At 38.2% G+C, this 27,701-nt stretch overlaps 3 protein-coding genes across 3 annotated transcripts; all 3 read left to right on the top strand.

The window, feature by feature from the left end:
* Nucleotides 1-239: 239 nt before the first annotated feature.
* Nucleotides 240-2,890, top strand: LOC110371743 (cytochrome P450 6B5). The gene is made up of 2 exons (XM_021328113.3): nt 240-1,647; nt 2,000-2,890. The coding sequence occupies exons 1-2, from the start codon at nt 276-278 to the stop codon at nt 2,194-2,196; spliced, it is 1,569 nt and encodes a 522-aa protein (XP_021183788.3). The 5' UTR covers nt 240-275; the 3' UTR covers nt 2,197-2,890.
* A 2,382-nt stretch (nt 2,891-5,272) lies between these two features.
* LOC110371687 (uncharacterized) lies at nt 5,273-11,227 on the top strand. Its single transcript, XM_064040586.1, has 4 exons — nt 5,273-6,697; nt 7,151-7,344; nt 8,925-10,308; nt 10,696-11,227. The coding sequence occupies exons 1-4, from the start codon at nt 5,326-5,328 to the stop codon at nt 10,890-10,892; spliced, it is 3,147 nt and encodes a 1,048-aa protein (XP_063896656.1). The 5' UTR covers nt 5,273-5,325; the 3' UTR covers nt 10,893-11,227.
* Nucleotides 11,228-23,370: 12,143 nt separating this feature from the next.
* LOC110371758 (protein unc-93 homolog A) lies at nt 23,371-27,052 on the top strand (the record flags this gene model as incomplete). Its single annotated transcript, XM_064040323.1, has 6 exons — nt 23,371-23,517; nt 23,785-24,516; nt 24,594-24,860; nt 25,095-25,358; nt 25,764-25,956; nt 26,295-27,052. Coding segments are annotated over 6 exons (1,629 nt in total), but the record flags the coding sequence as incomplete, so codon positions are not given.
* Nucleotides 27,053-27,701: the final 649 nt, after the last annotated feature.

Below are 27,701 nucleotides of genomic sequence, written 5' to 3'. Positions count from 1 at the left end.
TAATTAGTTTCAATAATCGCTCGGTGGCTTAGGTTTTCTTTCTCTCATCAAACATCAAAAACAATTAAAATACTTATTATTATAAATAATAACATTATATTTACTAAAGAATACAAAAATATACCACATTTCAATAACAAGATAAGTCCGTAGGTATTAGAACGCATGGCCACGCCAACGGACATACCACCGAAATCATTATCATTAAAGCTTCGACAAAACTATATAAAGCCAAACACGGCACCTGCGACATACAGTTACAACGAAGCTTCACCATGATCACTTCTTTGCTACTAACGGCAGTTTTTGTGATAATCTTCACAATCTACCTCGTGTCCAAGAAAAAGTTCCAATACTGGGAGAAAAGGAAAGTACCACATTTACCCCCGGTTCCTCTCCTGGGAAATTTTGGGAAATTTATTCTGCAGAGGCAATTTCTTGGCTACACATTACAAGAAATATGTGAAAAGTTCCCCAAAGCACCATACGTGGGTGCTTACTTTGGCACAGAACCCGCCCTACTCATTCAAGACCCTGAACTCATCAAGCTCGTCATCACTAAGGACTTCTACTTCTTCAGTGGCCGTGAGGTATCTGAATATGTCGACAAGGAAAGGTTTACTCAGAACCTCTTCTCCACTTCCGGAAACAAATGGAAGGTGTTACGTCAGAACCTGACTCCTGTGTTTACCTCCGCGAAGATGAAGAACATGTTTCATTTGATCGAAAAGTGTTCTCACGTGTTTGAAGATTTTCTTGACAAGGAAGCCAAAAGCGACGATGTCGAAATGAGGGCTCTTATAGCGAGATACACGATGGACTGCATAGGAACCTGTGCATTTGGCGTTGAAACAAAAACCATGAACGAGACGGAAAATAATCCGTTTACAGCAGTCGGTAACAGTATTTTCACAATGAGCTGGTTCCAAGGATTTAAATTTGTTCTGAGAGGTATCTATCCTGCACTGTTTTACGCGTTGGGATTCAGAAGTCTTCCACCAGAAGTTGATGCATTCTTCTCCAATTTAATGACTGGAGTTTTTAAGGGACGCAACTATACGCCCACATCTCGGAATGACTTTGTCGATTTCGTAATAAAGTTCAAACAAAATAAAACTATGACAGGGGACAGTCTGACTAACATGAAATCTGATTCACAGAAGAAAGTGAGTTTAGAAGTCGATGATGACCTCTTAGTGGCACAGTGCTTTATATTTTTCGCTGCTGGATATGAAACTTCAGCAACTACTTTGAGTTTCACTTTGTATGAGTTGGCGAAAAATCCTGAAGCTCAGAAGAGAGCTATAGCCGAGGTGGACGATTATCTGCGGCGACACAACAATGAGCTGAAGTACGAGTGCCTTTCGGAGATGCCATTTATTGAAGCCTGCATTGACGAAACCCTTCGTATATATCCAGTTCTAAGTATGTTAACTCGCGAAGTGGTAGAGGATTACACTTTCCCTACTGGATTGAAGGTGGAGAAAGGTCTGCGCATATTCTTGCCATTGTATCACTTGCATCATAACCCGGAGTACTTCCCGGATCCGGAGGAGTATCGGCCGGAGCGGTTCTTGGCTGAGAACAAGGATAATATAAAACCGTACACGTACATGCCCTTCGGTGACGGCCCCAGAATTTGTATAGGTAAGTTTTGCACACTTTTACTTAACACGTTGTGGATACTTAGTTAGCTAAGCTAGTTACTTAATAAGCACACAATATCAGAGTCGTTGCTCAAGCCCCGAATACTTAGCATGTTTCATTACTTCTGATTATTAAATAATGTATTACAATTTACCAGTTAACTAAAGTGGATTACTTTTATTTTACTATTTTAATAATTTTTTACTTAACATTTAACATGAAGTTTTAAAATATGGTATAAATAGAATTAAAGAAATTAATTAATTCTCCGTTTGCACAAATCTCTAACTTTGAAAAAAAATACGCGTTGTTTGAAATATTTTAAAAATAATCAACTAAACTTTGTTCCCAGGAATGAGATTCGCGAAAATGCAAATGGCCGCTGGAATAATAACGTTGCTGAAGAAATACCGCCTGGAACTGGCTCCAGGGATGTCGTCAAAGATTGAGTTCGAACCAAATTCTTTTGTGTCGCAAGTTGTGGGAGGAATCAAACTGAAGATGATTGAGAGAGAAGGTTGGGAGGGAAGACTCTTGAAGACCCTGTAAAGGCATATTTAGAACTGGACGTTGAGTTATATAATCTTGTTTGGCTGGTTACAATTATACTTTTATCTCTAGACGTAGGTAATCTAGCGGAAGGACTTATCTAGTGATATCAAATGTTTTCAGTGTTTGTAATAACCTTTTAAAGTTACATCAGACAATGTTTATCGGTCTTTTGCTAATTGCTTACTTTGGCCAGATTCGTAGAAGAGAAGGTATAATTAAGAATTAGTGTTTATAGATTTTGTGTGAATTGATATCGTCTATCGACATGAGCTATGTATGATCCCTTAGGGCTGGTTTAAGGTTTTTTTCAAAATAGTAACCGCTTCCCAAAGCCTCAAAGGGCTCCAGAAGTATAAAGGGTTAGTTTTACAATCGTCCCCATTATTTTATTTATCTGTCGTTTTGCTTAGAGAGATAGGTATAGGTGTCCCGACATTATTAAATAAAAAATAGTAGGAACGACTGTTCGTCAGTAAGAGTCTGACATTACTTTTCACTCCAACGACAGTGAAAGTCAGAAGATTTTAATGAGGACCAATAGGAGTGGGTTCTTTGGGAGTAGAATAAGGAACGTGTTATGAGTTTTTCAATCTGGTCATGACTGCTATGCGTGATATATTGTTATCTTTAATCATTGTGATATTATTGTGATAAAATTTGTTTTTTGATAATAAATGAAAATTGTACATAATTAAGTGTTTATTTCTTTTTCTATATTGGTTCATATCCCGCTACACAAAAAGTAGTCAATCGATAACTTTCTTCAGGGCACCTATCACAGGGCACATAGTTACTAGGGGTATTATAGAAATAACCAAGATGGTTATAAATGTTCTGCAATTTCCTACTTTGCAACCAAACATTCGTTTTTGTACATAGAGGTACTATTAAATATGAATGGCTATAATTTTTTTTAGTGTTCAGAAAAAAATTGAAACCTTTAATATTAACACTCCTAGTCTAGTATCAAGCTCTCTTTATCAGAACTCGCGTTCGACAAGTACTTAGCAATTTCTTCTGGCACATATACAGGAAAAAGAGGACATTTTCTTTAAGATTGCTGATTTTAGTATTTTTACTAAAATTCTCAGTTTTTAAATATAACGCGGCTAAAAGTCACCACAATCATGATCCTCATTTCTGCCCGTACCATGACAGCCAGCTTAAACAGTTTTTCGTAGAAGAAAATACTCAAATGTAAACCTGCTGTTATTAGGTTAATTATACGCTCATTAATGATATAAAACGTAACATTAAACAAATTAAGTAACTATGTAATAATAATAATTGCTTATTCATCATTGATAAGGCAATTAAGAAAATATTTTCGAGAGATCAATGAAAACTGCACATCATCATGTATAGGCGTAAATTAAGATAAACAACGATTTGTTAACTTGTTATCATAACCTTATTTTAATGTGAGATATTTATAAACATAAAAAAAAAACAAATATTGTCACGGGACCGGTTTCTGACTAAGAATGTAAACAGTCACTGTTAGCTGTTAGGCCGCTGCCTCGAATTTTGCGGGCAGCGGGGCGGCAGCGGCGGCGGCGCGGGAGCGGCAGGATCTTACGCGTATAATCAAATGGACCGGCTCTCGAATACAGCGGCACGGGAGCGGGCAACGAGCGGTGAGCTCCATTCAAAACGGTGACCGCCCGCGCCGCCGCCGCTGCCGCCCCGCTGCCCGCAAAATTCGAGGCAGCGGCCTTAGTTTGCACATCTACTTATTTAGTGATCCTTTATAGTAGGTATAGTAATTTACTTAAATACTACTTATGTATAAAAATGAATAATATTTTGTTTGTTTATACCATATTGCTCGCAGAGCAGATAGCCGATGGGGTCGAGAAGTGCTGGAGTGGAGACCACGGACTAGCAAGCGCAGCGTAGGACGTCCACCAACGAGGATAGACGAGGTTATAAAGGTCGCCGGAAGACGCTGGATGCAGGTCGCCTCCAACAGGTATCTGTGGAGATCTAAGGGGGAGGCCTATGTTCAGCAGTGGACGTCCGCCGGCTGAGATGATGATAATGATGACCCGCTGTGCTCCAAAACTACTGAAAAAATATTTTACTGTTCAAAGGCAAAAAAGTTTATTGAAACTAGGCTAGTTTTTAGCACTTTTTCACGTCAAGTTTACAAAAGGACAGCAGCCCCAAAGCCCCGCTTTCAACACTTCCGAGTTGTTATGGCTGGGAAGAAGAAGTGGTGAAGAACAAACTTCCAAGCAACACAGTTGTTAGGAAGCTAGACTATCTCCGAGTAACACTTTTTATATTTTATCCCGGTACAGGCAGTACTTCCCATGGAACGTGAAAACAGCTAGTTAATTACATTTTTGAAAAGGCTACGTAAATAGTGATCGAAGAAATTAGTTCTCATGGTCTGACGTCAGACTACCACTTTACAGAAATTGTTAGTAATGTTGCTTTGCACAATAACAGTTATAATAAGATTATTCATTTGTTGACAATTACATACCCACTACTTAAGAAATGTGCATAATCATAATACATTCTTGCATTGTAGTGCATGCACTCGAAGTACATTTTGAGACATTCCTGAACGTGTGTTGTAATTTTGTGGACATTTCTGATGAACAGCTTATGGCTAAGTCAAAGCCGGAACGAAAGCTGGATAAAACGTTAGCTGGATTGAGGAGGTCAGATAGGCATTTTAAAACACTGGTACTCAGCATGATCCATTTAAATGACATTTAATAAAGGTCCAAGTTCAAAAACATCATACATAGTAAGTAGTTCTAAAAAAACTGGACTTCATATCGTTTTTGTACTTGGCTCAAATAGTGATAAACACACATATCTTAAAGCTTCCGCAAAAAAATACCCGACATTTTAAAGTATGTTGCAGTCTTCTGAGGTTGTTTTTCATTCCAAACCTAACACGTAAACTAATAAAATCCCTTCAGAAGTAAATAACCAATTCTTAGTAACTCAATCAACTCCTAAGTGGCAATATTTGTGCAGTCATTATCGGGACTCGCCGCTTATCAACTACATTGTTACATAAACACTCTGGCCTGCACTCTTTATCTTCAAAGCTATAAATACTCCAACGCACGATTAGCATCGTTACATCAAAACAAACATCCAATCATGATAGTCTTACTATCAATCGTGTTACCTTTGATTTTCTACGCCTTCTATCTCCTAACCACGCGAAAATTTCAATATTGGGAGAAAAAGAAAGTGCCGTATATAAAACCGGTTCCTATCTTCGGGAATTTCTCCGAATACATTCTACAGAAGAAGTTTATTGGAGAAGTTGTCAAAGAAATATGCCAGAAATTCCCCAACGAACCATTAATCGGTGCCTATTATGGCACAGAACCAACGCTGATCGTCCTGGATCCCGAACTCATCAAGCTCGTGATGACAAAGGATTTCTACTTCTTCAATGGCCGTGAAGTTTCTGATTACTCCCATAGAGAATTGTTCTCACGTAACCTCTTCGCTACACACGGAGACCAATGGAAGGTGCTGCGTCAGAATCTGACTCCGCTGTTCTCTTCCGCGAAGATGAAGAACATGTTCTATTTGATTGAGAAGTGCTCTCTTGTGTTTGAGAAAATTCTTGACAAGGAAACACAAAAAGGAGATGAGATTGAAGTGAGGGCTCTCATGGCTGCCTATACTATGGACTGCATTGGCTCCTGTGTCTTTGGTGTTGACACGAACGTGATGGAGAAGAAAGAGAATAATCCCTTCAAAAATGTTGGTGATGTCATCTTCGAATCCAACAAACTCAGAGCGTTAAAGTTAGTTTTTCGGTCTATTTGGCCAGCCATATTCTTCGGATTGGGATTTAACACACAACCCGCAGAAGTCAAAAACTTTTTCACAAACTTAATGACCGGTATTTTTAGCGCACGTCATTACACGCCGACAAACAGAAATGACTTTGTTGATCTCGTGTTAAAACTGAAAAACAACAAAACAATGGTAGGCGACAGTTTTAATAACGTGAAGAGCGATTCAGCGGTGAAAGTGACGCTCGACGTGGATGATGAACTTTTAATAGCACAGTGCTTTTTGTTTTTCGCTGCAGGATATGAAACCTCAGCCACCACATTAAATTATACCTTGTATGAGTTGGCCAAGAATCCTGAAGCTCAAGAAAAGGCTTTAGCAGAAGTGGACGACTACCTGCGTCGTAATGACAACATGTTGAAGTATGAATGCGTCGCGGAGACTCCGTATCTTGAAGCCTGTACAAATGAAGCTCTTCGGCTGTACCCAGTGCTAGCAATACCGACTCGTGAAGTGATGGATGACTATACTTTCCCTTCAGGGCTGAAGGTTGAGAAAGGTCTTCGAATACATCTCCCAGCGTACCACTTGCAACGTAGTCCGGAGTACTTTCCGGATCCGGAGAAATTTCAGCCAGAACGATTCCTTCCTGAAAATAAACAGAATATAAGACAGTACACGTACTTCCCTTTTGGTGATGGTCCAAGAGTTTGTATTGGTAAGTGTTATAATGTTAGAACTTATTAATCGTAAAATAGCGCTGTAATTTCTAATGTTTGTCACATTGTCTAGAACTTAGATGAAATTATCAAACTCCAGTACTATGTAAATCTTGATCTTGACTAATTTTATACACTATCGCCAGTAAATAGGGACTATTTTGCTGCCAAAAATGTGCAAATAACTGGAGAAACATCATCTGCCTAGCCTTTTCCCAACTGTGTCGGGATTGCTTCCAGCCTTACCAGATACAGTTGAGTTCCAGTGTTTTACAAGGAGCGACTGCCTGTCTGACCTTCTCAACCCAGTTACCCGGGCAACCCAATATCCCTATGTTACACTAGTTGTCAGACTTACTGGCTTCTGACTACCTGTACCCACTGGCAAAGATGTTCAATGACAATAACTGAAGCATAGATAAGAATAAGGAACTATGGTCTTTTCCCCTCAGGTATAAGATTCGCAAGAATGCAAATGGCGGCGGGTCTGATCACCTTACTGAAGAAGTATCGAGTGGAACTGGCTCCAGGGATGAAGAGAGAAGTGGTCCTCCAGCCAACATCTGTAGTCACACAGCCTATTGGTGGAATCAGGCTTAAGTTTGTGGAGAGAGAGAATTGGGAGCAAAGATTGCTGAAGTCATCTTGAATCATAATCATCATCATTGTTCTGTTTTATCCAAGTTTTTATTGGTTCTCCTTTTTTCATAAATGTGATGTTAAGTCAGTTTGAAAAATATTAGATGTTTTGTGCTGTTGTTTGGTGTGTCATCATCCTCATCCTCCGAGCCTTTTTCCCAACTATGTATGTTGGGATCGGCTTCCAGCCTAACCGGATGAAACTGGTGTGATGGTGTGTAACCTATAGAAAGTAAATAATTAGTACACTATACATAAACTAGTCATATAATATGGATAGAAGAAAGAACGTTACGCAAGATAACTAGAAAGAAAGAGCTCCAAGTCTGCTTGGTTTACATATATATTATACAGATGTGTGTGTGTGTGTGTGTGAGTGTAGAATACTCATTGTAAAAAGGCTATATTTTGGCTATGTACAGGAGGAAGTTTCCATGAAGTCTTTGGAAGAACGAGTAAGGAAGAACAGTAAACTGTCATAAATAATCATCGACATTAATGTCAAACTAACCTCTGATAACGGACAGAATTGATTTTTTTTTGTTCTCTATCACATGATTGTTAATATACTACAATGGCAGAAAAAAGACTCGAAAGAAATTAACTAAAGCTTGTCTATGTTTTTATCTATCGCAACTCTATTCATTAGGTTTCATCTTGTCTACACTAAGAAAAATAAGATAAAAAAAATGTTTGTTTGTTTGTATCTGGCCCTGTAAACCCTTACTGAACCGATTTGAAAAATTCTTTCACTGTTGGAAAGCTACACTATTCCCTAGCATAGGCCCTACCTCTATATTAAAACGGTGGGAGTAAAGGACCTCCCAAAACGCAGATAGTAATTCTTTTTATTTGTTAATTCATCTTGTACAATGTCAATCGTAATAATAAATGATTAAGTAAGTATTTATCTCTGTACCATTTTTACTATTATATGAAGTAGGTATATATCGAATTAAAAACACTGACTTGTTTTTTTTTTATCGCTGCACCAAATTATTTGTACGGTGACCATCCGTTGGCTATTTCCATCTTTTTAATTTATTGAAAGGTATTTATTTATTTGCTACAAAATTTTGATGAACGCAATTAAATAAAAAAAATATTTCATATACTTGTGAAAAATCAATGTAAATACAATAAATGCCAAAATAATCTCAATCAATTGCAATTATTTTAGGCAGTAGGTTATTTGATTTTAAAAAGTTCTATCAAGACTTTTTATTAATAAGACCTTTAGTTTAGTGTTTATTCAAATAGAGTATAGCTTTGATGCCTTTCACCAACCCCAACATTCCATAGTCATCACAGCTGAGCGACTTACGGCTGCTTGTTAAATCGTTTTCAAGGCACATATAATATCACTTATTATTTTCATATTATTTACGCAACTGCCGCTTTTGAGTACTGATTTTGCAATTATGATTTTTATTATATGTTGAAAATAAAGAATATGTTTAAAAATATTTCAGTATGTCAAAAAATATAGAGAATATCCAAAAACATTATAAACGTACTGTCACCCTATTGGGCTTATTATCTCCAGAAAAATGTATAAATAGCCCGAGCATCTTCAGATTCGACTAAACGTTCAAAATGATTACTCTACTGCTGTCGCTCGTTATACCTTTAGTCTTTTTCGCGATATATATCACATCAAAGAGAAAGTATGAACATTGGGAAAAAAAGAAAATACCGCATTTGAAACCAGTCCCCATTCTGGGTAATTTTGGCGAATACATATTACAGAAAACTTACCAAGGGCAGGTAGCACAAAAAATATGTAAGAAATTCCCCAACGAACCATTTATTGGAGCCTATTATGGCACGGAACCAGCTCTGATCGTCCAAGATCCTGAACTCATCAAAATCGTGATGACAAAGGATTTCTACTTCTTCAGCGGCCGTGAAGTTTCTAACTACTCGCATAAAGAAATGTTTACGCAGAACCTTTTCTTCACTTACGGAGACAGGTGGAAGGTGCTGCGTCAGAATCTGACTCCGCTGTTCTCTTCCGCGAAGATGAAGAACATGTTCCATTTAATTGAGAAGTGCTCTCGAGTGTTTGAGAAAGTTCTTGACAAGGAAACACAAAAATGTGATGAAATTGAAGTGAGGGCCCTTATGGCTGGCTTCACTATGGACTGCATTGGATCCTGTGCGTTTGGAGTTGACACAAACGTGATGGAGAAGACAGAAAACAATATTTTTAGGAAAATTGCTGACCTTATCTTTGATATTCAGGGGTTCAGAGCTTTCAAGAATGTTGCTCGGGCTATTTGGCCATCTGTATTCTACGGACTAGGATTCAGAGCATTTCCAAGAGAAATCGATAATTTCTTCAATAATTTGATGAGTGGAATATTCAAAGGACGAGAATATAAGCCGACAAATAGAAATGACTTTGTGGATCTCGTATTGAAATTGTCGACTAACAAAACTATGACTGGAGACAGTTTGTTGAACATGAAATCTGATGCAGATAAAAAGGTGGTTCTCGAGGTAGACGAAGAAATGTTAGTGGCCCAGTGTGTGCTATTTTTTGCTGCAGGATTCGAAACTTCGTCGACCACATTGAGTTACGCTCTGTATGAGTTGGCGAAGAATCCTGAAGCTCAAGAAAAAGCTTTGGCAGAAGTGGACGAGTACCTGCGTCGCCATGACAACACGTTGAAGTATGAGTGCGTCGCGGGGACTCCATATCTCGAAGCTTGCGTAGATGAGGCTCTGCGTCTGTACCCAGTACTAGGGCTACTGACTCGTGAGGTGGCAGAAGACTACACGTTCCCTTCTGGTCTGGAAGTAGAGAAAGGTCTGAGGGTGCATCTGCCAGTGTACCACTTGCATCATCACCCAGAGCACTTCCCGGACCCTGAGCAGTTCCGACCTGAGAGGTTTTTAGCTGAGAACAAGCAGAATATTAAACCATACACCTACATGCCGTTTGGTGAAGGTCCTAGAATTTGTATAGGTAAGTTTGGAGTTTTATTCTAGATGCTTTTAACCATATAAAACAAAGTAATTCATGATAAGTTTTATTCACGTTACACTCATACTATTTTTTTTGTAAACAAATATTTCTAAAAGATTAATCTGACCGTCCTAGACTTGTTTGTCTTCACTTGTGAAATAAAACTGATAAAGGTTTTTTACTACCAGATAAGAACCGTGTATTTTGTTATTATTTAATGTTGCTGTGTACTGTCTTGTGATTATTGTGTTGTATATGCCTTTTAACAAGGACTATAGAGTCCCGAATTCTTGGAACCGAACGTGGGGCCAAAGCCAACACACTCAAGCCCTTTTGAGACAACTTTAAAGTAACTGCAAATAAATTATTATTATTATTTGTCCCCAGGAATGAGATTCGCCCGCATGCAAATGGCGGCAGGTCTGATAACCTTGCTGAAGAAGTATCGAGTGGAACTTGCTCCAGGCATGAAGAGAGAACTGGTCTTCGAGCCAGGAGCTATCGTCACGCAGCCCATTGGTGGAATCAAGCTGAAGTTTGTGGAACGAGAAAATTGGAAGGAACGGCTTTTGAAGACGCCGTGAAAATTTTCAGTAGTAATGAAATGAAATTTATTTATATGCCAGAATATAGCTACATGATAACATGGTCGATATAGGTAATAAAATATGGTCTCACTATATTCGACTTGATTTGTTTTATATCATGTTTATGAAAACGAAGTAAATCTATTTTATGTAATATAAGTTCTTATACAAAGTTACTAATTTTAAGGTGCAGTAGTAGGTTTATTAATTCATTTACAACCATTTTAGAGAAAAGAAACTGTTGGAAATATGTCAATATATTATTAACTTGTTACCACAGACTAGACATAATTATTTATTTCATTAATCTAATAAACTTTGGTATAACTTGATTCTTTTTCTAATTTTACTTACTCTTCTTAGTCGATCTCCCTTGTCATTTCCATAAGACTCTTTGGTAAAGTCATTTATTAATTATTTTTAAAAGCATTAACCCTATTACCTCTAGATATTACTAAAAACATAACCCACCTTTCGGACACTGTCGCAGTCGGTTGAAAAGTGTAGAAAATCAATCAGATATATAAATAAAGCTTGTGATGGGCGATGTCGCGTGACTTTGCCATAACATTCAGTGTTTCTTTGTACTTAATTCATGTGCGTGAGAGGTGTCACTGTGGGAGAAAGATCAGAAGACCCATTCTGTACAAAATAAAGAAAGAAAATGATATTCATCATCATATCCCGAGCCTTTTCCCAACTATGTTAGGGTCGGCTTCCAGTCTAACCGCAGCTGAGAACCAGTGCTTTACAAGGAACGCCTGCCTATTTGGCCCGATTACCCAGGCAACTCAATACTACTTGGTAAGACTGGTTGACAGACTTACTGGCTTCAGACTACCCGTAATGAGTGCTAAAGATGTTTTATAAGTTAACAGTTACCGTGCCCTCCGAATCACAGTCATTGGTGTCCAAGATATACTAAGAAAATACTTGTCTGATCTAGAATCGAATCCACAATTCCACACACTCATACTTGACAGGCTGGTTCTTTACCCACTAGGCCACCACGATTTTTTTATTCATTAATACTTGACATAATTCAATATTTAGTATACTAAGATGCTAAACGGCTCAACAAAATACCACAAATTAAGTACCAAATAGAGGCTTCACGTGGGAACATTCGACAATAGTTTAAATTGTCTCTCGAACGACAATACTTAAGGATACCGCCTTCCTCATTACATGACTATCTACTATGACATGACGAGAGCATTTTATAAGTGCTAGTACTTACTGAATAACGTTCATATTGACATGAAATACAAATATTACACCGTATCTTAATACACTATAATAAGAGTGATTATTCAATTGCTAGAAAATCTGATTCATTTGTCAGAAAAAATCTCAGTTCACCTGGTAAGGTAATCTCAAAACAATGTGGAAACTGAATGCATTGTTATTTTATACTTTTGAACATCCCTTTACTCTACATTACTTTGATTTAGGTACATCAGCACCCTTCAGTCTTCATAGGATGATTCTTGAAAGAACTATCTCTCACACTCAGTATAGAAACTATTTTATGTCTTCCAAGGTTCAGGTCACATCTTAACCAAATCAACTCTGCAGTTTTCGTCTAAAATCGCAACAAACAGATGAATATTTTCTACAAAGAAATAGTTTGGCACCTAAACAGTTTTGTTTCATTATTTGAGTGATATTTTAATTATTTAAGTGATAATATGTAATTTTTAACACCTTATGTAACAATACATCTGTTTTATAATCATATGTTTTAAAAATATTCTTTCTATCTAAAAGATAAAGATAACAATAATGTAGATTTATTTCTTTTGGATAAAGATTTATCTTTATCTTTAAATAAAAACAATATATGATAAGAGGCCTTCCACGATAAATGGGCTATCCAACACATAAACAAATGTACAAATCGATCTTTTCGCCGTTATCGCATTCAAATAATCAAACAAACAAATTCTTCAGCTTTATAATACATTAGCGTAGTAGACTGTAGACCATCATAGGTCATCTGGACTACAAAATGTCTAGGCTGAGGATGACACCGCGACCATGCTCAACCATATATGGTGATGATGATGTCCTCCTAGTCGATTATCGGCGGCTGTTCTCATATTAAGGTGATTAGCCAACTGCGCAGGGCATATAATAGTGCAGAAGCATTTGCGCAGACTTAGGTGCACTCGCTATTCCTTCACTCTCATAACCCGATGGAGCGGCAATCCGACACGGCACAGAGACTGGAGAGACTCACAACTATTTGACAACTTTTTAAAGAGGAAACATAATTGTTTGTTTGTACGCTAAAGGCTCCGAAACTATTGAACACACTGTGGGGAAGCTACGTAGGCTATATTTTCTCCGATCACGAGAAAAAGTCGCTTCAAGACGCGAGTGAAACCGCGGCAAACACCAAGTACAAGAAACGGTATGCATGATCTTGACCCAAAAGCGATGGGCCTTCTGTACCAAGCTCTTAGTATGGGATAAACGTAGCTATATAAACTAATATGTGCTTTCATGCTTCAGACAGATGGGCCGGGGAGAACGCATGCGCAAACCCAGCTCCCTTCTACAGAACCCTGATATTGTAGGGTGACCATGATATTGGTGGTACAAAGGATAATTCCCGTATCAACAGGTTGAGTGGCTCTTAATTGAAGTAATAAAGTTAATGTTTTATTGTTTATTTTGTGGTGTTTATGTAAGATTTAGGTGTTGTTAAACTGATTTTATGTGTTGGTGTTCATGTTGATTGGTTTTGCTGGGTTTGGTGAATAAAATTGGGATTTATTGATTTAAATCCGATATCTCATAAACTGTCAGCGTATATTTAATGAAAAAATGGCAGGTTCATTGATGATACAACAACCGAACAAGTTACTATAGGTCTCCCTAACTAATAACAATGTTTATGAAAAACAATTCAAGCTCACCTGAGATCAAAATAAGCAGCATTGACTAACTTAAGCCTAGCCATTTGTCAAGCAAAATAAGTTATTTTTTAGAAATTATTTCACACTCTACTCATTAACTACATTAACGCGTATTCGCCAATATTGCACCAACTTAAAATTCAGGCGCTACAACTTCACATATATTATCTCTGCAACAAAATATCTACCCAACTTCCCAATCATATCCCCCAGCATCCAACTTCATGGTCACCCTACTAATCCCACTCCACGTCGCGAGCTCAGTGTTCTGACGCGGTCCGAGCGTCACCAACGGAGGCCGAACAAAACATTATATAGCTTTCAGACAATAACATATCCCCCACAAAATCATATCAGTATCAAATTAAGAAGAAAAACAACCATATTTTGTACCAATTTACCCCCCCTTTTTATTCCCAAGTGATGATGTGAAAAAGTGAAAAAACTGTGTTGTGAATGGAAATAGCTTTTCAAACCATATGTGTTTTAAAAGTGAGTTTTTCTGTGCTCTTTTCAGTGTGTGTTTTCAGTGCCTTCATCAAAGATTTTAGCTAACTACAAAAAAAATACCAACGCCTATCGATAAAATTTTCGGTAGGCGCTCGACATTTCTAATTAATTCACTAATTCAACGCCTTTTTTCGACACAACCATACCAAAAACCACATCAAATACTTCATTAATAAGCCCTAGATTAAGGCTATATTTACTAGGTGCGACAAATATCAACAATATTGTAGTAATTGAGTGTTGAGTGGGCGTTTACACGTGCGCCTCGCTTCGATAGAAGCCCGCAGTAGGCCACGGACTCATTAGACGATCATTTAGGGCGCCTGTACGTAGTGCGATTACTTGTTGCTATTATTAATCTTAAAGGAGCTTGGTTTTAATGAAAAAGGGTTAGAGTTCTAATGCAATTATCCTTTATTAGAACAATAATTAAACATGCTAGAACAGTTGAAACCTAACGGCAATATTCACGACTGATAAAGAGAATAAAGCTTTCCAAAAAGACTAGTTACTTTAAGACGAATCACAGAAATTAGCTGTCCTGCCAAAGTTCCACTCGCATCTTGTGGGATAAAACCATAAGAACACTGTAGGTAATTTTCAAATACCATTATGATATAACTTTAATTTAGCGTACGTACAATAATACACTTCAACCGTTTTGGTGTGAAGGCGAAGTAGAGAGACAACCACATCATAATATGTTTAGAAAGGATGTGAAAAATTAACTTAGACTTAAACGAAGGGTGATAATAATGAGGTATATAATTGGGATAACAACATAATTATATTCTAATTAGGGTAGCACAAATGAGGGTGCGTATTATTAACTTTAGAAAATTACGTGGTAAAGAAAGCGAAACGCCTTTATAACGATACTATTAAAGGGAAACACAAAAATATATAAACAAAATTGGTTTTTATGAAAAGAGAATATACGGTAGAATGAAATACAAAATAGGAACATAGATCAACAAATACCTGATATTCTGACTGATTTCACAGTCAAAAACTAAGCTCTATTCTAAAATACCACTTGATATTTGTCGTCTTCAATTTACTATTCGTATATGCTTAGTCAAATCATCTTGTCAATCGAAGAATAAATCAGCAATGAGCGTGGGATGCAAACGCTATAGACATATACGCCTATACATACTACAGTAAATTCAGTTTTCCTCAACTAATGTTTTCTTCACTTTTCATCTGTGTCCCATGCGAACTACTTAGTATACCCACATAAAAAAGAAGCATTGAACCCTTCTCTATAAATGGGATTTCTAACTATGAAAGAATTTTTCAAATCGGATCATGGATGGGTTCCCGATTTCAAACAAATTCTTCACCTATGTATGAAGTGTGCATGAATAGAAAGAATACCTTTTGCGGAAAAACTATCACTAAGCTACTATACTATATACCTACTCCCACATTCTAGCAAATAAACATTTCATTTCATTACTCAAAAATTAATCATTAGCCACGTGTAATTAGTAAGAAGACCTACGAAAGGGATAATACCGATCAATGTTTAGGTCATTTATTTCCATTAGAGAATGCAACAGACCCACGGGACACGGGTGCGAACCCACGCGATACATTGTTATTAGTAGCATTGACATGTCAATGTAGCTCTAGAGAGTTTTCTTATGAAGAAGCTACGTTTGGAAGCTGGTTTTTAAGTAAAATACAGATATGTAAAAAAAAGTAATATTATATAAAGTCAATATTTGATTGTTTTTTTCTAGATCTAGTGAAACAATTTGGAAAATTCTTTTACACCTTATCATCCTCCGAGCCTTTTCCCAATCATGTTGGGGTCGGCTTCCAGTCTAACCGGATTCAGCTGAGTACCAGTGCTTTACAAGAAGCGACTGCCTATCTGACCTCCTCAACCCAGTTACCCGGGCAACCCGATACCCCTTGGTTAGACTGGTGTCAGACTTACTGGCTTCTAACTACCCGTAACGACTGCCAAGGATGTTCAATGACAGCCGGGACCTACAGTTTAACGTGCCATCCGAAACACAGCCAATGGTGTCTAAGATATACTTAGAAAGTACATACAAACTTAGAAAAGTTGCATTGGTACTTGCCTGACCTGGGATCGAACCCGCGCCCTCGTACTTGAGGTTGGTCCTTTACCCACTAGGCCACCACGACTATATTTCTTTTACACCTTATATAATGTCAAAAGTTATGATAGTTTGTTCGGGTACGGAAAGTAGTGCGCCAAGTAAAACACTGAAAAACATTTAGTTTGACTTCTAAAGTCATACCTAGGGAAAACACACATTCCTTATTATTTTAGCTGTTTTACCGTCGAATGATAAATGTTAGGTCATTTATTTCCATTAGAGAATGCATCACACCCACGGGACGCGGGTGTGAACCCACGCGATACATTGTTATTAGTAGCATTGACTTGTCAATGTGGCTCTGGAGAGTTTTCTTAAAAATATTCTGTAGATGCTACAGACTTTTAAGTAAAATACCTGTATTTCTGGAGACACTTTTATTATAGAGAGTTAAAGTCAAGTTGTAGGAGGTAATTTCTGATTCTACTGAAACAATTGTGAAAATTCTTTAAATTGTTATTTGTGTGTGTTAAAGTTGTATTTCGCCCGGGTATAGATGTACTACGATAGGTGAGACACTGAAAAACATAATATAAAAAAAGTTATAATTAGAGGAAAGACACATTCCTTAGCTAGATTAAAAGCTACAATCTACATACAAATATTACTACTATTTTAGTTGTTTTACCGTTGAATGATCAATGCTTAGCCATTTATTATCATTAGAGAATGCATCACACCCACGGGACACGGGTGTGAACCCACGCGGTACATTGTTATTAGTAGCATTGACTTGTCAATGTAGCTCTGGAGAGTCTTCTTAGCTTTTAGTTTACATTCTAGAATATTCTATTGACTCTACACTACTTTTTAAGGGAAATAGCACCCTATCTACATTTCTACAGATGCCAAAATTATAATGAGTTAAAGTTTGTGTGGTCGTAGGAGGTAATTTTTTGGGTTTACAATAAAAAATTCTTTACTACGTTGTTTATCAGTGTCAGAGACCTCATGTTAAAACCTTAAAATCTGTCAGTTTGACTACAAAAAAGATAATTTGATAATGACGACATTGTTTCGATGTTTTTTTTTGAGTTTATAATGAAGAAACAAGATGGCTAAGTACCTAAAGCTAAAACTAAAACCAAGAAAAAATCGTCTTCACTCCAAATCGACATCAAAATACCAGCATTGAGTCAATTTTACCTATAATAAACAGCGAAATATGATATAAACTTACGCAATACAAATGAAGATAAACAACCATACAAATTCACCTTTACAAACACTCATATTGATTGAATGATACCATTCCACAAGGCACTTCACTGTATTCCAAACGCACCCAATTTCAAATGTCTACGAAAGTGCTACGAAAATACTACGGAGTTGCTACGCCGTAGCTACGTGACTACGCGACTATCTCAATTTCTTTTTCGAGTTATTTCGCCCATCAATTTGAATTTGCTTTTGTGATTATAGAAATGTTATTTGTTGAATAAAAATATACTTAGTTTGTTATTGTCATGCCGATTTTAGGACAAAACGAATATATAATGAATGGATTTTTTATCTCTTTTCGATGGAACTTTCCACTGACAATAAACTTGAGTAGTTGCCACTAACAATACATGTTGTTGGCTGGTTTGTATTTTTTTTTTACTTATAGGTTCTGAATTACTTATTTAATAATCAGTAATCAGTAAACTACTATCAGAGTTTGAAGATAAGTATTTGGATAAAACACCTTTTTAAAATTATTTTTCAACGCAATTAGCGAACTGATCCATGTTCTTCTCATATTTGTATAATAAAAGTATATTAGTGAAGACTTGCAGTAAAGAACTACACATGTTTAATAAATTACATAATGTTGAACAGAATTTCACTATTATCCCCTTACTGCACGCTGTTGAAAGTTCACATCGTGTGGCGTATTCCCATTGGTCCACTGACAATAAGCTTGTTCAGTCGCCACTAATATTACTCTAGATGCCACTGTCCGGGCGTTATCTTAGTTATAGAGCTTTATTCAACGAATTATGTGTAGAACGGAACGTTACGAACTAAGTTAGGTAGATATGTTTATGTGAACATCCAAGTTATAATCAATGCGGGTTGGTGATTTCCGACTTTGATGTTTGTGTCCCTTCACCTTTTTATCAGACATAAGAATACACACAATCATTTGCGCAGACACAGGTGAACTCTCTATTCCCTCACTCTCATTGCCCGATAGGGTCGCTATCAGGACCAAACAAAATTCTACTTTTTTTACTGTTGATCTAAATGAAGTTTTGGTCTTCTTCTATCCTTGCCATCTGATTGGACAACTTAAAATGTACCTTTTAGAGCAATAAATAAATATAATGAAAAAAAGGTCAACTCAAATTCGTATGATACTTTTTTCAAATGAATTGTTTCGGTTTCTTTTCAAGGTAACCAAATATCGTCCTCATCTCGTTATATAAATATTGTCGTCGTCAAATATTGATATTCTAAATTATTTTTGTAAAATTCATTAACAGAAACAAATGTTTTGTATTGGATTAGGATGTATGCCACATAAATTCGGGTTCCCTACATGTGTTCAAAAGTTTATGATTCGATTTTGTTTGAACACGGCGTGTCGATAATTGGATTGTGCGATATTTTATTCAATCAATGCCTTGGTGTGAATTCTTGTTACAAAAAATCTGTACAGTGATTGCTCACACATAGAAACATTCATCTAAATCAAAAATAAAGTTTAAGCGTGGTTTAAGCGTACAGAATATAAACAATAGTCGCTTCCAAGAGCGGTTTTTGTTTTTCAAAAGTTTAAGCAAGCCTATTTCGATCGATGGGCTATCTAAACATTAGAAGCACTGCACTGCTAGCACACTTCACTGTCACTGCACGTGCACTGCACTGGGTTAAGGTCGCCATTGTACATTATCTCTCTGTTTGCAATGTGTCAAATGTATTTTTGTGTGCAATAAAGAATAGAAGAATCTATCAGTAGATTTCGAGATTAGCTCGTCCAAACTAATAAACTCTTCAGCTTTGTAATACTCACGACAATAATACTAAATAGTATTGGTAGATCATCGATCTTTTATAATACATAACTAGTTTTATAAAAAAATAGGCTATTAGATGAAACTAAAATAGGCTTAAAGTACAATAGCAATACCTATACCCTAAAAACCGTCACTCTATCTTCACAGCTCAGCATCCAAAAATTCCATCTCATCGCCTCGTGTTCTCCTACTTAACTAAATAAGTATTCGAGGTCAGACGGCCGATGCTCCACATACGATATCGATGTTTACTTCAGTCTAGTCAGACTGGAAACTGAGCCTAGCAAAATAGGCAATAGTTTTGTAAATGGTGATGTCATAGTAAAGAGACAATACACTGCTATTAAACGCTTTTTGGCAACAAAAGCAATACATTTATTTGAAAAATTGCGAACAAAGGGGAATAAGATTTATTTGTGAAAGTATTTTGTGTAGAAAAGCATAAATAACAAAAAGATAAAAAGAAAGGACGAAAGGAAAATGCATTCAGCAAAATGCTTTATGAGAAGCATCTAAACTCGAGAGCATAGGAGAAGGGCAAAAAATAATTATTATTGATTAACACCTTATTCGTCTGCCACTTAAAATAGTAACATAATAGGCATAATAAAGTAATTGTTATAATATACAGAGTTTAACTACATAACCCTCTCTCAGTGCTTCCGAGGAGGTCTAAAAAGCCCCGGTGACCTCAACAGGGTCGATTGATGAAGGTTAAGGTACGGGTCGACCCGTGATGGCTGGCCATCCATTTGATACCTAAACTGACCCGTGCACTGAATTCGTCCTGGTTGTAATTTGTAACTTTTTTTGCCAACAGTTCGATAGCCAGTCAGAAGTCACATATTCCTAAATGATATTCTAGTGAAGTTCTTGGCAGTTTTACATTATATCTTGCAAACTCGAGACTTGAAAGGAAAATAACACTCATTAATAAAGGGCGACAAAAACTCCTCTCTATTGTCACCGACTAGGAGTGAAGATTTTTTTGTTTGTTCCTTGTAACTTCGAAAATAGAGAAACGATAAAAAGTGCATTATCCGTTTAAAAATTACAATGCCAAAGACAGACACACATGTCATTCAAAACTTTACCCCCTCATTTGTACTGGGTAAAAAAAATATCCAATTTCAAAAAAACATAGGTACCACAAGCAAAACCATGTCAATATAAGAAAGCTTAATAAAACACAAACTTCACACACTAAATTACCATCTACCATCTACAATAATAGTTTGAAGTAAGAGCCATTCAAACTACCAATGTTTGATGAAACTTAGTGGTGTTAGAACCACTTATGTAAACCGATAACGGATCGTAGCAATCACTTTAACTAAGCCGCTAAACTGTTTGCACCGGGTACGGATTAAGCAGGTACCCGGGTAACTTAGGTACCCGGGTTCACGGAGTAAGGAAACATGAGCGGAGATACCATAACACAGCTATGTCAGGCGCCTTCTTCTAAAAGGCAGAAGACGGCACAAAAGCTGAGGTTTTTAGTGGTGCAAGCCCCACATAACCTCAGCGTCTCCCCGCGGCGGTGTGTGTATGCGTCAGGCATTTTCCTCAGCTGAAACAAAAAAAAGGCGCCTTCTTCTAGGTCAAATTAGTAAAGTAGGCACGACCAAAACGATCAGTTACTAGTAAACTAGCGAGGGGATCGGGTTCTTTGTAACATCTGCAACGATTTTTGGTACATTTTACAAAAGATGGCCGGGTCCAAAGAAGGCATATTAGGGCGAAAACGGCGAAAACAGTGACGTTCCTCGTCTCCCGCTCACCCGCATTTTGGCGCGCTACTTTCTTAGTCAATTTTCCGTTATGGCACCTCCACTAGTCATTTGGTTCTCTATGTCCGGGTTATATCGACCTGTCTCTGACGTCTTGCTTAATGATGATTTATGGCGTATATTGATTAAGGTTTATTTTTGCTGTATTGCGGTTAAGTGTGAAGTGATAATTTGGATGTTAGTCATAATTTGTACAGTTATTAACTTCTACCACAGATTACTGTTGTAGGAATGTACGTACTTGCTTACGTTATTGTGATCCTTATGAATATTATAAATATGAAGTAAAGTTTTAAAAAAGTAACGTTTTTCTTTATATGTAAGTCATGCTTTCAAACCAAAACTACCAGTTTAAGAGGACTAAATTAACAAAATTTTTCTCAGTAAATACAAAACGGATCAAAATACAACTTGGTTACCTGAAAGTTCATGATAAAAACCTTATTTTGTTAGACTTCAAAACATGATTAGGTAACTTTTATAACAGAGAAAAATATATCAAACATACCTCTTTTTAAAAAGAGACTCACATATTATGGGCAAACGGGACCGATTTAAGCCTCTTAACTTTTTTAGTAGTTGAGTATATATACTCTTTAAAATTGTAGAAGGAATTTTTATCAAATTATCATTTCTAAATAATAAAATTACAAAACCATTTCGTCGCTTACGACTTTTAGTTATAAGCTAGCGCGCGTATTGTAATCCTCGCTCCGCTCAGACGCTCCGTCCCCTCTTGGCGCCTTAGGTGCGCGTGCCGGTTATAGAATTATTGTTTACCAATTCGTCGCCTTAATGAAAATACACACAACCTAAAGCGTGGGAAAGGACAGAGGCTACTTTTTGTCCGGGTGCGGGAACTAATTTCTTTTAAAAATCACTTTACTTGAGCCGCTAAACTGTTTGCACCGGGTGCGGATTAGGCAGGTACCCGGTTATATCGACCTGTCTCTGACGTCTTGCTTAATGAAGATTTATGGCGTATATAGATTAGGGTTTTGGTTCGTTATGTGGATTGTTTTTTGTTATATTGAGGTTTAGTTTGAAGTGATTATATGCAAGGAATTGCTTAATTTGTACACTTATGTACTAGGTACGAAGTGCTGCCCTTGTGTTATTTTATCTATATAGACTCATATTGTAAAACAGAAGGGTTCGTTTGTTTGCTTGAACGTGCTTATCTAAGGAAAAGAATTTCTACATGTAACGAGGGTGAAATCACAGGGAACAAGTCAATCATATAAACTGTAGCCCATAGAAATCGGATATCTTAATACAAAAAGTCACAGACATATTATTACAACATATACTTAAAAAATTGTGTCATAGTAATGTAATCGTGACCTTTGGTGCAACATATTCATTTCTTAATTTTAATATGAAGTCACAAATAAATCCAAAAATAAACAACATAAACCAAAAAAAAAACAAATCAAAATATAGTTAGTTAGTTACAGCCATTTTATCATCCCACTGCTGGCCTGCAATCAAAATATACTAAAAGAAAATAAAGACCCGTAAGCGTCAACCCGGCACTAGATTTACCACCATCGCCGTCGACCCCGAATAACTGAACTATCTAAAATCCAATTGGCCCCGGTTAGCTCGAGTCCCGATATTTCCTCGATATTTTCAGCTCTTGTAAATCACTCGAGATATCGAGTTAAATGTCAAACGATAATCGATTTTAATGATAGGGGAATTGGGTAGAATCCTTTTTTAAATGTTGGGGATTTATAAATAACTTGATGTTTGGTTTAAACGTATCTCGATAGGGTTAATTCTAATGTAAATGCCAACGTGATTTTTTATGGCTGAATTAAGGCACAGAATTATAAAGAATTAGTTTTGTGCTAAAATGGGATGTTATTTACTAACGCGGTTAATCGTAGCCTGAAGCGATTCATTTGAGGTTTATCTGGACCACTATATTATGTGTTGACCTCTAATGAGCTTATGAAGCAGTTTCATCAAAATACAAGTGTTTTTATAGAAAACAAGTAGCCGTTAAATAAAGAAATAAGCATTTGTTGAAACAATACAAATAATATTTTTTAATAAATTATTTTTTCTTTGTATACAATGCTATATTTAATTCTCCCCAGGTATGACAACAGAAAGTATGCCAGCCGGTGCATAGCCGGTGCGCTCGCATGGGCAGCCTACCGGACCTGACGGAGCGCTCCCGTCCGACGCCCGTCCGCGCGGCCGTGCGGACCGTGTCCGACCCGCACCGCCACCGGACTGTTATTACTCCGGTAAGCCTATATACAACTACACAGTAAAATAGTAAATAGGAAACTTTGAAAAAATCTTCGAGTGGTGGCAAGGATATATTCAGGGAGGCTATATTTCATCATGGTCCCTTGGGATGCGGGTAAAACAGTGGAAAACAGCTAGTATTGAATATTTAGACCAGCAAATAAACTGCTCTAGGCTTGGTCTTAAAATAGTCCATTCAGCGAAGTTCCAAGAAAGCCTTCATTAAATCATCGTAATTATAACTACGGTTTTCATTTTTGCAGATCCCAGTGAGCACAATATACAAGAAAGAATGGCCTTGGAAGAAACAGAAAACTCCTATCCGAGTAGCGGGCTCCTGCATCGGGCCCCGCAGACGAGACTCGGCTGCGTCATCCGTCGGGGCCGCTTCAGTTCGACGACTTCTAGCCCGACAGCCCCCAAAGTTGCCCAAACCCCTAGTCAACAGATTCACCCTACTTTGTATATCAAGTGGCCTCTGTGCGACTGCTCTCCTGCCCTTCACAGCCTTCGCAGGTGCCGAGGCAGGAGCCATGCCACTCTCAATCATGCACACAGCAGCAGCAGTCGTCGCTCCCTTCTCCCCCCTCATACTCCAAAAGACTGGAACGAGATTAGTAATTGCAATAGCACATACTCTAGTCTGTGTGCTGTTAACTGCTCACACGGTAGAAACTCCCCTACCAGTTCTACTTGCTTTGTATGGAATCTGCGGCGTGTCGTTATCTCCAATGTCTTTAGCCCTCTCAGCATCAGCGACATCACTCGCCCAAGCGGCAGGCGATGAAGCGAGAAGAAAAGTGGCGCTTAGAAGAGCATTAAGAGCGTTAAGAGCAGCTCAGGACCTGGGCCTAGTGTGTGGGTCATTACTTTTAGGCTTTGCTTTATTGATATGGTCTGAGGAGGTATCAAGGCCTTCTACTCCGGTACCAACAAATATATCGGTGCCCAGGTGGCCACCGCCTGAAGAGTACTTTTTAGAAGATGACTATGAGGTGATTCAAACTTCTTCTATTTCAGTATATGTTACTTATACGCTGCTTGAAACTTACTTTTAACAACATCTTTCTAGGAGCGCACTTGCGGGTCAGCTGGCTGTCCAGACATGCAGACGCTATCAGGCACAGTGCTAGACGCGGACGGCAGAATGCTACTGGTAGCCATGTGGGCATTCCTGGCACTGCTGTCAGTAGGACTGGGTGTGTACGGCGCGTCCTCTGCGCCGGCGCCGCCACCCGATGCGCGCTCTGTGTTCGGGGATCCCAGGACGTTGCTGGGTGTACCCATGGGTCTGTTTATAGGACTCCAACAGGGATTTATTTATACATCGTATATTAAGGTGTGTATTATGTAGTTTACCCATGTTACATCATTACTCACAAACTATGTCACAATTTGTTTCCGTAACACAATGTAATGTGTTCACCTAATTACTTTTTAAATCATTCTAAGATTTTGATATATTTAAAACAGAAATATTCTTTCCCGCAAGAAAATCACGACAGTCCACAGGAAGCAAGTGAACCATCTAGACTTTGACGCATCTGATTTAACATTTCTTCATCACCCCCAGTGGTACGGAGTATGCGTGGACGGGTGGTGGTGTGCATGGCGCTCGCTCTGCGGCACAGGAGTGCTGCAGGGCTTAGCCGCCGGCACTCTGTCCATGGCCGCCGCGCGGGGCAGACGTGGCGCGCTGGCGGCGGGCGGCGGGGCTGCGCACGCGTCGCTAGTACTCGCTTTATTGCGCTGGAGAGCTGCGAAGACGGATCTAGCGCTGCCTGCGTTGGCGGCCGCTGCTTGGGGCGCGTGTGCTGCGCTTTGGGATGTGCTACAGGTATTATGTTCTTCATCGAAAGTTATCGCATTCACATCGAACGTTATAGCGTTCACTGCGAAGAGATAAAAGTTAGAGAACACGCATGAACGCATATGAGTTTCATGATTAATGGTGAATATCGTATGTTATAAACCTAGCACCATATTTATACAACATATTTAAATAGTAAATAACTTTTACCTAGTAGACGTCTACTAAAAACGTATTAATCAACCACCTTCATCTTCTTAGGGTACTATGTCCTACTGGAGATAGGCTTTCATTAATAGAACTTTGACTGTGAACGCTGCAGCGCTGAATAGTGATCTGGTGCTCAAGTTAAACTAAGATGGTCTAAGATATTTGAGCCACGAGGTTCTTCTCCTCCAGAAAAATTTCACATATTTGTTCAATTTTATCCAGGCTGGCATCTGCATCGGCGGCCCCGGCTGGCGGGGAGCATGGTCGATGATCCTATCCGCGCGGCACTTAGGGCTCGCACTGGCGTGCATAGCTCGAACCATGCTGTGTGTTCGGTCACAGCTAGCGGGGCTGGCTGCCGCGTTGCTGGCGGCGTTAGTCACGCATACCATGCTGGAGCTTAGGTTGCGACGAGGTAATGTAACTTTTTTTAATATTTTAGGATGACTGGAAATTGCCGTTCAATGCAGAAAGTACATAATTATGCAAGTTTCCTTAGAGGGCAAGAAATACATTCCATTCCAATCTATTGCTAGCAACGGAGTACAGGAATGACATAAGGACACTTCTGTTCAAAACGTAACTATGTTTTATATAAGCGTAAAATCCGATCACCAAAAAAATTGGCCATCTTCTTCCCTCTGCTTACCACAAACTGCTAGGCTCGGTTTATTTGTCTTGAATTAACTAGCTGTGAAGAAAATGACGATCAAAACCACACATGTGTTAAACAATGTGTTCTCTGTTTTCCAGGAGACGCGAACCGCCAAAGATCCTAGCGAAGACCAACAGCGACGCAACTGGCGGCGCTGGCACCGACCTCAGACGACGTCGAGGAGCACGACGTTCCTGACGTCGCGTGCCACGTCATCAGTTAACGTCGCTGGCAGAATGACGCCCAACGTCGGCCGTCATACGTCGCTGGCGGTCGAGTGACGGCAAACGTCCGTGGCAGTCGAATGACGGCGAATGCCGCTGGCAGTCAAATGACGCGAAACGTCGCTGACAAAATATAACGTGTTGTGACACAGACAATGTTAAATGTACAGACAATTTGTCTACTTTTCAAAAGCACTAAACTGTTCTATAAACGAGTGAGATCTATTTACCTTTCTACTACTACTTGATAAATATTTTGTGAATGTTCTTGTGGCGTATGACTGGATTTGTCAAACGCTGACGTCGGTTGTCATGACAAGTGTCGAAGGTAGAAAGAATTATGTATTATATAACAAGCTTTATAAATCATAATGTACAAATTATATTATTTAAGACCGACTTCAGCGTTTGGCCCACCAAAACTACTTACATTATTTTTAGTTTTTTATACTTCCAAATTAAGTTAGTTTATACACCCTACAATTTTCTTCAACTCAATTTACATAGAAAAAGTGATAATTTATAATAAGAACCTCTTCACACTGCACATTACTATGGTATCTCATAATTTCTAGAAAGCTTTAATGTATAGTCATTATAATTATATAATATTGGATTACACGACATACATAGGTACATCTATGACTTGTGGAAGTAAGGGTACCTAGTTACTGGGAAGCCATTAAAATATTCGAGAGACAAAATTGGTAATTCTTCTTGACTTCAATCCTTACCAATATTAAAATTAGGCTGATTTTACAGTCACGCTGATCACGTGCTGACCATCAGCGCCAACTCTATGAAACGTTTCTGAATGACGCGTAGGTGTCACTGCGGATAGTCAAAGTGACTGTAAAAACGGCCTTACCTACAAAAGTAACTCTGTCTGTGAATTAATTGCGTGGTACCCTAGACAGAGACGTATGCTAGTCTCTGAATATTTTAATCCCAAATCTCCTTACTTCCAACTATTCATAGCTAACCGTACAAATCATGGTGTTACACTAAGGAACTCTATTCTGTTTTATAAAAAATATACTTTATTTTAATACCTACCTGTTATCCTCGACTGACTGTTCACTCTAAAAGTCAATGTTTTATAAATGTTTAGGATAAAGTCGTTGAAATGGTTTTTAGACTGATCGGGTTTGAATGAATTCGGCAAAGTTTTGCGGCAGTTAAAAGGATTGACAACAGGCCCGCCGTAAGCGGGCGTGCAGCGCGTGCACAGCACGCGGGCGGCACGTCCTAGGGGGCGGCAAATCTAGCGAGTTATTACGT

The sequence above is a fragment of the Helicoverpa armigera genome, chromosome 22 (assembly GCF_030705265.1).
Source record: "Helicoverpa armigera isolate CAAS_96S chromosome 22, ASM3070526v1, whole genome shotgun sequence".
NCBI classification, from domain to species: Eukaryota; Metazoa; Arthropoda; class Insecta; order Lepidoptera; family Noctuidae; genus Helicoverpa; species Helicoverpa armigera.
Note: the sequence above shows the minus strand (reverse complement) of the source record. Positions and strands in the feature narration are given on the sequence as shown.